The 13,685-nt window shown below is 40.2% G+C and overlaps 1 protein-coding gene across 1 annotated transcript in view; it reads left to right on the plus strand.

Annotated features, from left to right (window-relative positions):
• The window catches only part of LOC142654790 (uncharacterized), a 108,512-nt gene extending 95,247 nt beyond the window's left edge, over positions 1 to 13,265 (plus strand). The window contains exon 12 of the mRNA XM_075828950.1: positions 8,316 to 13,265. Coding sequence (XP_075685065.1) covers positions 8,316 to 10,705 — 2,390 coding nt within the window. The 3' untranslated portion in view covers positions 10,706 to 13,265. The remainder of the gene's footprint in view (positions 1 to 8,315) is intronic.
• Positions 13,266 to 13,685: the final 420 nt, after the last annotated feature.

Raw genomic sequence — 13,685 nt, forward strand, 5'->3', positions numbered from 1 at the left:
GTAGCGGCCTAGTGGGGACCCTGTGGGCTCTTTCCACCACAAAAGCCTTAGAAAAGGCATCTTCTCCAAATAGTTTGCGCAGCCAGCACTCGGCAAACCTTTCAGGATGTTGTCACTCCATCTGCTCAGGGAGTCCGACCACTCGCACGTGATTCCTGCGAAGGCGGTTGTCAAGATCATCTGCCATGGTCTTCCATGAGGTCGCTGCCGCCGCCAAGTCATCCACCCTTCCTGTGAGCGGTGAAAGCCTGTCCTCCACATTCGAGACACTTGTTTCCACTTCCGTGGTACGCTCACTCAGAGCCTGCCGAAGGAGACCAAAATCAACCCGCACTTCCTCGATCTTACCCGGGAGTGTGGTTTGGCAGGAATTGATGGCGTCTAGCAGCATGTTAGATAGTTGCTGTAGAGTAATGTCTGGCAGCTCATCAGCCAAGGGCGGTTCCACCTGAGCACCCTAGTCCTGAGTAGAAGAGCCGGCGCCATCTTTCCCAGGTTTGCACGCAAATCTCTCCAGAGTCTGTGCCGGCATAGTATGGTGAAAATCGGCCCTGCTAAGTCACTGGATGGAGGCAGGTCAGTATAAGGGTCAGTAAGGCACAATTTCCAGCCAGGTGGGTAAGAAATGAGTCAGGATGGGCACTCAGGATGAGAGATGGACGGAGCTCAGCAAAAAGATATCTGCTCACATAGTCAGTCAGGCCACGCCCCCCGAAAATATATATTTAATTAAAAAAATGGTACTATATGTATGTACATATATGACATGCAGTTCAAAATAGGGAAAAAATAATAATTTTTACAAAACGTAATCTATTTTTTTATTAATTTACGCAAATCATATCAGTCTACTTTTACCACTAAAATAAAGTAGAACATGCGACGAAAAAACAATGTCAGAATTAATTGGATATGTAAAACTATTGCAGTTATTCTCTGATAAAGTCAGACATACCAGATTTGACAAATCTGGCTTGGTCATTAAGGTCCAAACAAGCTTGGTCATTGAGCTGTTAACAAAGAGCTATTTTTAGTTGTTCACACCTGGCAACAGGTGGAATACTACAATACCGTTGTTCGATACAGCAGCAGCCTCCTACTACCAGCATCTCCACAATCATGTAACCAGTCACATGACTGCCAAGACCAATAGAGGCAGTGGCCTCTATTCTATAAACAGCACTCATTGAGCGATGTGTACGTGAGTACAGTGATGGCAGAAGTGGTCAAAACCACATCTGTCTTCTTTCCAGAGTCCCTGGCAGTCCCTGACTGTCGGGCACTTGACGTTCAGCTGCCCAGTCACTCGGGCAGCAAGCTTAAACCTGCCCCGTGTGTGTATATATACAGTGGACATCCTCAAGCGGTTAAGCATCATTTTGATAGTCGATCGAAATTGAAAAGCACATACATTTTAGTGCTTTTGTAGTTAATTTGGATTCACAATTACAAATCCCCTAATAATTACAGCTAAGAAGAAAGATCCTCATTTAATATGGGGCTGGGACAAGAATTAAGGAACTATTAGAAAACACACAAGGTCCCCATGACAAGTCACAAGGGGACATGTCTTCAGGATATTTCCGTAGTACAACCTTAGGGTGCAATATCAAGCAATCAGATTACGCTATAATCTACTGTAGACTAAATAGCATTTTGGAATATGTCTTCTTTAAATGGACACTAACTTTTCAAACAACTTGTGGTAATCTAATAGTATAGCTGATATATATCAACTTTATAATTTACTTACTGTTAAAATGTAGTCGTTTTATCCATGCAAATTTTATGTTAAGTTAGTGCCACTAAGTGAGAGAGGCACAGATACTGCTGCCCATATAAGTCTATGGAGAGGGGAGGGGGAAGCACATAGAGACACATGAACGCTACTGCTTCTAGAATGCTATGGGGAGGGTAGGCGGGAGAAGGAGCACAAAGACACAGATGCTGCCAGTAGAATTCTTTGAAGAGGTTAGGGGGAGAAAGGAGACATAGGCTGTTGGTAAAAGTTATTTGTCACCCCAGTGCTGGATTTTCCGCTACACTGCTCTTTACTGTTGCATGACGTGCTCCATGCTGCAGCAACTTCTAAGGGTGTACTACAGAGAGATAGCGGCCCAGGATGGTTCTCTGCTTTGTGTTTGCAGTATAAAGAAGACATGATATCAGTTAGGCTCCACCCACTACCTCAGGGAAAACTAATAATTTAAGATAGAGCCTGCAGAGGGAAAACTGCTAAAGTCATACAAGTCATATAAATGGCCAGAATTAGTGTTAATACTCCTGTACGCACAATCTAAAAATTAGGTACGCTTTAAGGGTTTTTAGGAAGTTTTCAAAGTGGGTTTAAAGGTGTGGACTTTTTTTATATTGGATTTAAAAAAAAATATATGACTATTAGGATTATTATTCCTATTTTAACCACTTGCTGACTTCCCATAGACTATAAATGTCCGGGGGGTTCACACCTATCTCTGCAAGGATGTTTTAAAACGTCCAGCAGAGTTTCCCCTCTACGCCTCTTCCACTCCATCAGAATTAAATCTATCACTTATTTTATTACACAATATCGAAGCCTTATATGTTCTGAGAAATACAAGACCAAATAAAAATAGATTGGCAGAGAAATAGAACAACAATTTGCTATTAATTTATCTCATGACTAGAACTTGAATGAAACCACTTCACTAGGTCCACCTTATTAGTACTTGATAGGACCCTCTTTCCCCTTAGAACAGTCTGTATTCTTAGTGGAATTATATAACAAGGTATTGAAAACCTTTATTACAGATTCTGATTAATAGCCTCACTCTGTCTATTCCACCGCATCCTAAAGATGTACTATAAAATTGAGATCTGGTGGCTGTTCAGCCATTAAGATATTCAGACCTCATTGTCAAGTATGTGAATTCATCCTGAGATGTGTGTGTTGTCTCATGACACATTATCTTGTTAAATGTAGACCGTGGCCAAGATTAGATTGTCAATAACATTATTAAATTAAGATGTTGTATGTCCAATTAGTATTGAAGGGCCAATTGTGTTGACAGAGGACAGGCTTCATTGCCAGACAAGTTCCTACATTTGAAAACGTGTGTTGTTGTTTTTTTTTTGTTGTTTCTTTTTTTTTTTTAGGTTAAGCTTTATGTAATAAAAGTGGAGGACTGGGTGTAGACCATAATCCTGGACTTTGTCATCAATATATTTTAACCGGTTAAGGACTAGGCTGTTTTACAGCTAAATGACCAGAGCAAATGTCACAATTTTGCTATGCGCTTCTTTAGATGACTATAACTCAGCAGGTGAATAAAGTTCATCTTTGAATTTTACACTCTTTTTAAAGGACAGATAGGGCTTTGTTTTAGTGGCATTTGTCAGTATATATAATTATTATTTTTTTCTCTAAAGTGGGCAAAATTGGAAAAAAATGCAAGAATTTAACAATTGCGTCGGTTTATGCTAGCATTTTTCACACACGGTATGGACCACGGACAAAATTAATCTCCTTTCACATTCTTCCACTTCTCCCGTGCATGGGGATACCAAATATGTGAGCCTTATTCACTGTGCGGGCATGTGCCAGGGCTTGGCATAAAAGGAGGCTTTTTGGCCTTTTCGGTCCAGGAATTTTGCATTTGATTTTATAGCCGTATACTGTTTTCTGGGGGGCCTAATGCTGCTGAAACATTAGAAACACCCCATAAATGACTTCGTTCACACAAGTAGACCCCACAAGGTTTCCTTCAAGGGGTTTATCATATTTTTAGCAAGTCCAGTTTTCTTCTGAAAGTTTCTTGAATAACATGGAACAAAATAAAGTCAGGACTTTTTTAGCAAATGCGTCAGTTTAGGCTAGTATTTTTCACACACGGTATAGTCCACGGACAAAATTAATCTCCTTTCACATTCTTCCACTTCTCCCGTGCATGGGGATACCAAATATGTGTGCCTTATTCGCTGTGCGGGCATGTGCCAGGGCTTGGCATAAAAGGAGGCTTTTTGGCCTTTTCGGTCCAGGAATTTTGCATTTGATTTTATAGCCGCATACTGTTTTCTGGGGGGCCTAATGCTGCTGAAACATTAGAAACACCCCATAAATGACTTCATTCACACAAGTAGACCCCACAAGGTTTCCTTCAAGGGGTTTATCATATTTTTAGACAGTCCAGTTTTCTTCTGAAAGTTTCTTGAATAAGATGGAACAAAATAAAATCAGCACTTTTTTAGCAAATGCGTCAGTTTAGGCTAGCATTTTTCACACACGGTATAGACCACGGTCAAAATTCATCTCCTTTCACATTCTTCCACTTCTCCCGTGCATGGGGATACCAAATATGTGAGCCTTATTCACTGTGCGGGCATGTGCCAGGGCTTGGCATAAAAGGAGGCTTTTTGGCCTTTTCGGTCCAGGAATTTTGCATTTGATTTTAGAGCCGCATACTGTTTTCTGGGGGGTGTAATGCTGCTGAAACATTAGAATCACCCCATAAATGACTTCATTCACACAAGTAGACCCCACAAGGTTTCCTTCAAGGGGTTTATCATATTTTTAGCAAGTCCAGTTTTCTTCTGAAAGTTTCTTGAATAAGATGGAACAAAATAAAATCAGCACTTTTTTAGCAAATACGTCAGTTTAGGCTAGTATTTTTCACACACGGTATAGACCACGGTCAAAATTCATCTCCTTTCACATTCTTCCACTTCTCCCGTGCATGGGGATACCAAATATGTGTGCCTTATTTACTGTGCGGGCATGTGCCAGGGCTTGGCATAAAAGGAGGCTTTTTGGTCCAGGAATTTTGCATTTGATTTTAGAGCCGCATACTGTTTTCTGGGGGGTGTAATGCTGCTGAAACATTAGAATCACCCCATAAATGACTTCATTCGCACAAGTAGACCCCACAAGGTTTCCTTCAAGGGGTTTATCATATTTTTAGACAGTCCAGTTTTCTTCTGAAAGTTTCTTGAATAAGATGGAACAAAATAAAATTAGCTTTTTTTTTTAACAAATGCGTCAGTTTATGCTAGCTTTTTCACACACAAAATGGACCACGGACAAAATTCATCGCATTTCACATTCTTCCTCTTCTCCCGTGCATGGGGATACCAAATATGTGTGCTTTATTCATGGGCATGTGCCAGGGCTTGGCATAAAAAGAGGCTTTTTGGCCTTTTCGGTCCAGGAATTCTGCACTTGATTTTATAGCCGCATACTGTTTTCTGGGGGGTGTAATGCTGCTGAAACATTGGAAACACCCCATAAATGACTTCGTTCACACAAGTAGACCCCACAAGGTTTCCTTCAAGGGGTTTATCATATTTTTAGCAAGTCCAGTTTTCTTCTGAAAGTTTCTTGAATAAGATGGAACAAAATAAAATCAGCACTTTTTTAGCAAATGCGTCAGTTTATGCCAGTATTTTTCACACACGGTATAGACCACGGCCAAAATTCATCTCCTTTCACGTTCTTCCACTTCTCCCGTGCATGGGATACCAAATATGTGTGCCTTATTCACTGTGCGGGCATGTGCCAGGGCTTGGCATAAAAGGAGGCTTTTTGGCCTTTTCGGTCCAGGAATTCTGCACTTGACTTTAGAGCCGCATACTGTTTTCTGGGGGGCCTAATGCTGCTGAAAGATTAGAATCACCCCATAAATGACTTCATTCACGCAAGCAGACCCCACAAGGTTTTCTTCAAGGGGTTTATCATATTTTTAGACAGTCCAGTTTTCTTCTGAAAGTTTCTTGAATAAGATGGAACAAAATAAAATTAGCAATTTTTTAGCAAATGCGTCAGTTTATACCAGCATTTTTCACACACGGTATAGACCACGGTCAAAATTAATCTCCGTTCACATTTTGCCACTTCTCCCGTGCACGGGGATACCAAATATGTGGCCTTATTTATCACATAGAGATGTAGGAGGGCGGACGATAGAAGAAGATTATTTCACATATCGCTTTTTTTCAAAGCTGGTTTTACAAAACTCAACAGAGTTTCTATAACACTTCCAAAATATCTGCTCGTCCACACTTACATTCTGCTCAGGGGTGTAGAGTTGCAGAAATAAATTATTCAGGGAATTTATTAGCGGTCTTATTTTGAACAACCGATCCCGGTTTGCATCGGTACTTGGGGGGGCCTGTGCGTTGTCATTGAAGTGGAGGAACCTCATTATTGTCTCATAACGAGACCTGGGCATTACTGCAGAATATACTGGGGTGGCTTGGGCGGGTCTTGTTGACCAGTAAGACCTAATGGAGGGCTTTTTGACAATACCCATATTTAGGGTGAGCCCCAAATTTTTTTTTAATTCCTGCAAATTGGTGGGCGTCCAATCTCTGGCATGGGTGGATGAAGGTTTCTGCCTTATATATTGCGTGGCATATAAATTTGTTTCGTGGACAATCTGATTTAGGATGTCGTCCGTTATAAATAAATGGAAGTAATCCATTTGGACAAAATTTGTATTGTCCACGGTTATGCCAGGAGTGGCAGTAAATCCGTGGATTCTAGGCCCAAAAGATGGGGCAGGTGCCCATACAAGAGCCTGGACTGGAGGGACCAGGCTGTCCCGTGCTACAGCGCTACTTGGCCCTGCGCTTTCATGTTCTGCAGTTTCGACTGCATCAGGGACAACGTCCCCTGAAGATGAACCTGAAGTGACGCTGTCATCGTCACTACCTAAAACAGGTTCCATCTCGAACGCCATCTCTGATGCGGTCTCCGACTCAGACCACAGCATGGTGTATGCCTCCTCGGCGCTAAACAACTTCCTCGCCATAACGTAACTAACACTAACACTAACTAAACAAATTTTATTTTTTTATTTTTTTTATAAAACACACAAACTAAGGCCCCATGCACACGACCGTGCCCGCAATTGCTGTCCGCGATCGCGGGCACGGCCGGCCGCTGACTGACAGCCGCATTTTCGGGCCGTGCTCCCATACAAAGTATGGGAGCACGGCCCGCAAAATGCGAAAGAACGGACATGTTCCATAATTCCCGGAACATTTCCACGGCACTGACACCCTTCCGTAGTGCTACTGAAAGGTGTCAGCGTTCAATGAAAGTGAATGGCTCAGTTTTTGCGGACCGCAGTTGCGGTCCGCAAAAACGGAGGTTTTTTGCTGTCGTGTGCATGGGGCCTAACTGCTATATATATCTACACTACCGCTAACAAAAAAATAAACCGCTATTGCTATATATATTATATATATGTGGATATATATATAATTATATACTCCCTACCTGCCTATTCTAATAGAATAAAAGAAAGAAAGGTAGATAGATAGAAAAAAAGATAGATGGATAGATTGTATAGATAGATAGAAATCTATCTATACAGAGAATGTTTTATAGTGTAACTGTTTGTTTTTTTTTCACTGTAATCTTCTGGCAGCAATTCTCCCGAGTCTCTTTTTCTCCTCAAACTGAAACAATATTTGAGGAGAAGAAAAGAGGCAGGAGATTTACTGCCAGAAAACTCAAAATAAAACAAATGTGGTCGCTGTGATTTTCACAGCGACCACATGTTCAGGGACCATCAGATTGGTCCCTGATACTCTGCCCAGTGCCCAGAGCTGTTGGTAACAGCGAGGGCACAGGGCTGTGTGCACGCGATCGCGGGCACAGGGCTGTGTGCACGCGATCGCGTGCACACTGTTTTATAAGCAGAAATGCATGTGATCGCTGTGATTGGTTGTCACAGCGACCACATGTTCAGGGACCATCAGATTGGTCCCTGATACTCTGCCCAGTGCCCAGAGCTGTTGGTAACAGCGAGGGCACAGGGCTGTGTGCACGCGATCGCGTGCACACTGTTTTCTAAGCAGAAATGCATGTGATCGCTGTGATTGGTTGTCACAGCGATCACATGTTCAGGGGCCAAAAGATTGACCCCTGACATTCTGCCCAGTGCCCATGGCTGTTAGCAACAGCCAGGGCATAGAGCTGTGTGCACGCGATCGCGCGTGCACAGTCTCTGAAGTGCGGCCGTATATATACTATACGCCGGACTTTAGAGACCCTGACCGCTGGCCGTATATTTACGGCCAGCGGTCGGGAACCTGTTAAAGTGTTATACAAAGCATTATAAGGCTGAAGTCACACATATCGCTTTAAAAGCAGGTATTTGAGCAGAAGCCGGGAGAGGATTGAAAAGACATGGCTTGAACTTCTTCCTGCTTGATCCACTTCTGGCTTTGGCTCAGAACACTGCATGTGTGTTTCCAGCCTAATATGAATATTATAAATTTGTCAACTTTTGTGTATGAAACAAAATTACAAAATACATTTTTAATCCTAACAGAAAATCCCAGTAAGAACTCTGAGCGAAACTTCTTGGTATCGATAAATTATAAAGTAGAAGAGGAAGATCTAATGCAGCAGTCTTCAGGAGAAAACCTCATTACACTTAATGTACATCCAGGATTTCACAGTACAGATCTATCATATAATTCTCCTAATTATGAGGAACCTTCCACTGACCAATCACAGATTACCACAAGTACAGGTCAGAGAGGGGGTAAAAGGTTTCAATGTGGTGAACAGTTCTCAAACATCTCAGGTTTTACTAACAGAACAAATCACACAGGGGAGAAGCCTTATTCATGTTTAGACTGTGGAAAATATTTTATTACTAAAGCCCATCTTAGGATTCATCAGAGAATCCACACAGGGGAAAAGCCGTATTCATGTTCAGAATGTGGGAAATGTTTTATACAAAAATCAAGTCTTGTTGTACATGAGAGAAGTCACACAGGAGAGAAGCCATATTCTTGTTCAGGATGTGGGAAATGTTTTATACAAAAATCAAGTCTTGTTATGCATGAGAGAAGTCACACGGGAGTGAAGCCGTATTCATGTTCAGCATGTGGGAAATGTTTTGCACAAAAATCAAGTCTTGTTATACATGAAAGAACGCACACAGGAGAGAAGCGATTTTCATGTTTAGAATGTGGAAAATGTTTTATTACTAAAGCCAATCTTAGGATTCATCAGAGAATCCACACAAGGGAGAAGCCATATTCATGTTCACGATGTGAGAGATGTTTCGCACAAAAATCAAATCTTCATACACATGAGAGAACTCACACAGGAGAGAAGCCGCATTCATGTTCAGAATGTGGGAAATGTTTTTCTGAGAAATCGCACCTTGTTACACATGAGGGAATTCACACAGGAGAGAAACCATATTCATGTTCAGAATGTGGGAAATGTTTTACACATAAATCAAATCTTGTTACACATGAGAGAATTCACACAGGGGAGAAGCCGCATTCGTGTTCAGAATGTGGGAAATGTTTTACAGATAAATCAAGTCTTGTTACACATGAGAGAAGTCACACAGGAGAGAAGCCGTATTCATGTTCAGAATGTGGGAAATGTTTTTCAGATAAATCGTATCTTGTTACGCATGAGAGAATTCACACAGGAGAGAAACCATATTCATGTTCAGAATGTGGGAAATGTTTTACAAATAAATCAAATCTTGTTACGCATGAGAGATTCCACACAGGAGAGAAGCCATATTCATGTTCACAATGTGGGAAATGTTTTGCACTAAAATCAGATCTTCTTAGACATGAGAGATGTCACACAGGAGAGAAGCCATATTCATGTTTAGGGTGTGGGAAATGTTTTTCACAAAAATCAAGTCTTGTTATACATGAACGAACTCACACAGGAGAGAAGCGATTTTCATGTTTAGAATGTGGAAAATGTTTTATTACTAAAGCCAATCTTAGGATTCATCAGAGAATCCACACAAGGGAGAAGCCGTATTCATGTTCAGGATGTGGGAAATGTTTTGCGCGAAAATCAAATCTTGTTAGACATGAGAGAACTCACACAGGAGAGAAGCCATATTCATGTTCAGAATGTGGGAAATGTTTTTCAAATAAATATCAATTTGTTACACATGGGAGAAGTCACACGGGAGAGAAGCTGTATTCATGTTCAGAATGTGGGAAATGTTTTACACAAAAATCAAGTCTTGTTATGCATGAGAGAAGTCACACAGGAGAGAAGCCATATTCGTGTTCAGAATGTGGTAAATGTTTTACACAAAAATCAAGTCTTGTTACGCATGAGAGAAGTCACACAGGAGAGAAACCATATTCATGTTCAGAATGTGGGAAATGTTTTTCAGAGAAATCGCATCTTGTTACACATGAGAGAATTCACACAGGAGAGAAACCATATTCATGTTCTGAATGTGGGAAATGTTTTACAAATAAATCAAATCTTGTTACACATGAGAGAATTCACACAGGAGAGAAGCCGTATTCCTGTTCAGAATGTGGAAAATGTTTTACAGATAAATCAAGTCTTGTTACGCATGAGAGAAGTCACACAGGAGAGAAACCGTATTCATGTTCAGAATGTGGGAAATGTTTTTTAGAGAAATCGTATCTTGTTACACATGAGCGAATTCACACAGGAGAGAAACCATATTCATGTTCTGAATGTGGGAAATGTTTTATAAATAAATCGAATCTTGTTACACATGAGAGAATTCACACAGGGGAGAAGCCATATTCATGTTCAGAATGTGGGAAATGTTTTACAGATAAATCAAGTCTTGTTACACATAAGAGAAGCCACACAGGAGAGAAGCCGTATTCATGTTCAGAATGTGGGAAATGTTTTACAAATAAATCAAATCTTGTTAGACATGAGAGAATTCACATAGGCTAGAAGTCGTATTCCTGTTCAGAATGTGGGAAATATTATACAGATAAATCATATCTTGTTATACATTAAATAAATCACACAGGAGAGAAGCCATATTCATGTTCAGAATGTGGGAAATGTTTTATTACCAAAAACAAACTTAGGGCTTATCAGAGAAACCACACAGGGGAGCAGTCATTTTGATGTTCTACATGTGGAAAATGTTTTAGAAAGAAGTAAATTTTTGTAAATTTACATAGTTAGCTAGTTGAAACTATATTCTCATTTAGAATGTGAGAAATGCTATAAGAGCAACAAAATATTTTAAACGCATCAGGTTATTCACAGACATTAAACAGCCACTAGGAGTGTTTGTTCATTTATGGGGTGAAATTATCCTGCATCGGCCAAACACCCAAATTATATTTACCTGAGGTCTACTGTGACCGGGATCTATGAAGGAAAAGTATTGTGGATGTAAGGAAGAAGATAAGAGCCTTGTATACTGTCAAAGCAGAGAAACTGAATTGCCACAGTGAGGCTCGCTTCTTATTACTGTTTTCATACATTCCCCCACACTGCAGGAGAATCCAGAGTTACAGCAAGGACAATGTAAACTTTTTTTAAAAAATATATGGACATTTTTATATTTACATTTTATTAAAACAGTATAAAAAGATGAAGGTAAAGGAATTGAGAAAAAAAAACATTAACAAATTAATTTTTCAATTAAATTCATAAAAGGAAATGTCAAATATGTATTAATCACTACCTTAGAGACCTAAAATTCATGGCACCCAAAATCATGCTCACATGCAGTGGAAAATGGTCGCGCAATTTTTGTGTTAACGACACTTTATTTACCTGGTAAGTCGTGTGTCTTGTTATTATTTATGTGGGTATGGTTGCGTCTGCCACTCCGTGTGTTCTTATCCTCAGGGTATATTTACTTGCGGCAGATTTGTAGCAGAAATGTCTGAAACTGTAACTCTTTCCATACATCTGAGTGGATTGTTTGTGCAGCATGCACATGGATTCTGAAAACCCCATTCCGATGAATCAGACAGCTGCAGACATTTCTGAAATAAAACTGCTATTTGTGAACTGGAATCACATATGCAGTTTGGATAAAAAAAGCACTTGAAAAATTGCACTCCAAAGCCAGAAGTGGATCCAGCCTGTAAGGGAAGTGTAAGTCCTTCATTTATATTTCCCATTTCTTTTTAATACACTCTTGGATTTGGCTAAAAGAACATCATGTGTGATTTCAGCCTTAGAGGGGAACTAGTAGGAATGTGTCTCATTTAAACCTTTGATATTTGGTTTGCGCTTTGTTATTGAAACGTACTTTATCACCATGCCGAGATCCAGAGCACTCTGAGGCCTTCAGAAAGGTTATGTATGTCTATGATTCAGGAAAGGGAAGATGGCAAAACTATTAGATGTCAATCACTCCACTGTCCAGAAAACCATCTACATGTGGAGATTGCAGACAACTGACAATTGGTCCAGGCCAATCTGTCTCAGTAAGGTCAGCCTGAGAGCAGAACACAAGATGCTGAGAAGTTTCTGAGAACCCCAGAATTTCTTTACAGCGCTACATGCAGATTTTGCCCCTCTTGATGTCTACCATTTAAAAAATGAAAACTACATGGGGGTGTGCCAGAAGAAAACCTTAACTATCCAGAAAAAACATCTGGGCAAGACTGAAGTTTGCTTGTGAACACCTAGGCAAAATATGTGACTTCTGGAACAGTCTGCTATGGAAAGAAGAATCAAAAAGTTGTTTGTCTCCATTACAAAAATACATGTTTGCCATAAATTATAGACCGCATTTCACCAGAAATAAACTGTAAATGACTTGAAAGCATGATGGAGGAAATGTTATGGTTTGTGACTACTAAACTGCATCAGGACCTGGGCAGCTCCTCATCCTAGAATCCACTATGAATAATGTGAGACCGTCTGTCAGAAAGCTTTAAGTTCATCTTAAAGTAGACTTAGAACATGGCAATACCAATAAACCCACCAAGGAATGGCCAAAAAAAGAAAATAAATGGAGGGTTCTTCAATGGCCTACTGGGGGGTGTTTTTGCCAAAGGGGCAGAACAAGGCATTTGAGCCATAGAAGGAAGTGGCATATCTGCGAGCATTTTTTTTATTGTTTAAAAAATTATTGCAAAATTAATTAATAATTTTTTTTCTATCACCTTTTATCTTATTCTACTGTATAGATCAAGTTTGAATTTTAAATACTTGTCAACATATGTAACAAAAAATATTACATGGGGTATCCTTATGTGACTATAGTCGGGGACTTAGACACAGCAGGTTCTATAAACATATAATTTTGTAGGGTAGAAGAATGATTGTGAGTAAGCCTAAAATGACATTCGTGTTTTTTTTCCTTACAAATGAAAACTCTTTATAGTTGTGTTACCATCCAGAGAACAGGTTTTACATGAACTACCATTTCTATCCTAACTCAGCCGCGCAATGATCTCCCATCATCTTACAATAAACCTTATGTGTAACATTGTGTTGTTAGAATTTAGATTTTTAATAAAGTGCTTGTTTCTCACAATGTTTTCTGTTATTCTCAGTGTTTGTTGAATTGGGTTACATCAATGTTCCTAAAAGGGGTTATCTGTCTGTCTCTTTTTAGAAGGCAATGATGTCACATCACATGGTGAGGATTGGCTGCCTTGGAGACAAGACATGGTGTTCTGACGCCTTATAAACATAGAGAAGTGGGAAGCTGCAATGTGGGAATAGAGGAGAATAAAAGTATTCCCAACACAGGATATGCCAAAAATGTCTGTTAGATGCAAGTCCTGCCTCTGCTACCCGCATCTACATGGAAAATAGGGGTCCCCTGACCTTCCTGATTAATTGGCTGCTGCATTATGGTGGAGAATGAATGAAAAAGTGTCCGTGCATGGGCATATACTGTTGGTTTGAGAACTCAGATTTAGGGGTTTCCAGCTGAGGAAGTTTGCAGCCA

The sequence above is a fragment of the Rhinoderma darwinii genome, chromosome 1, assembly GCF_050947455.1.
Source record: "Rhinoderma darwinii isolate aRhiDar2 chromosome 1, aRhiDar2.hap1, whole genome shotgun sequence".
In the NCBI taxonomy this organism is placed as follows: domain Eukaryota; kingdom Metazoa; phylum Chordata; class Amphibia; order Anura; family Rhinodermatidae; genus Rhinoderma; species Rhinoderma darwinii.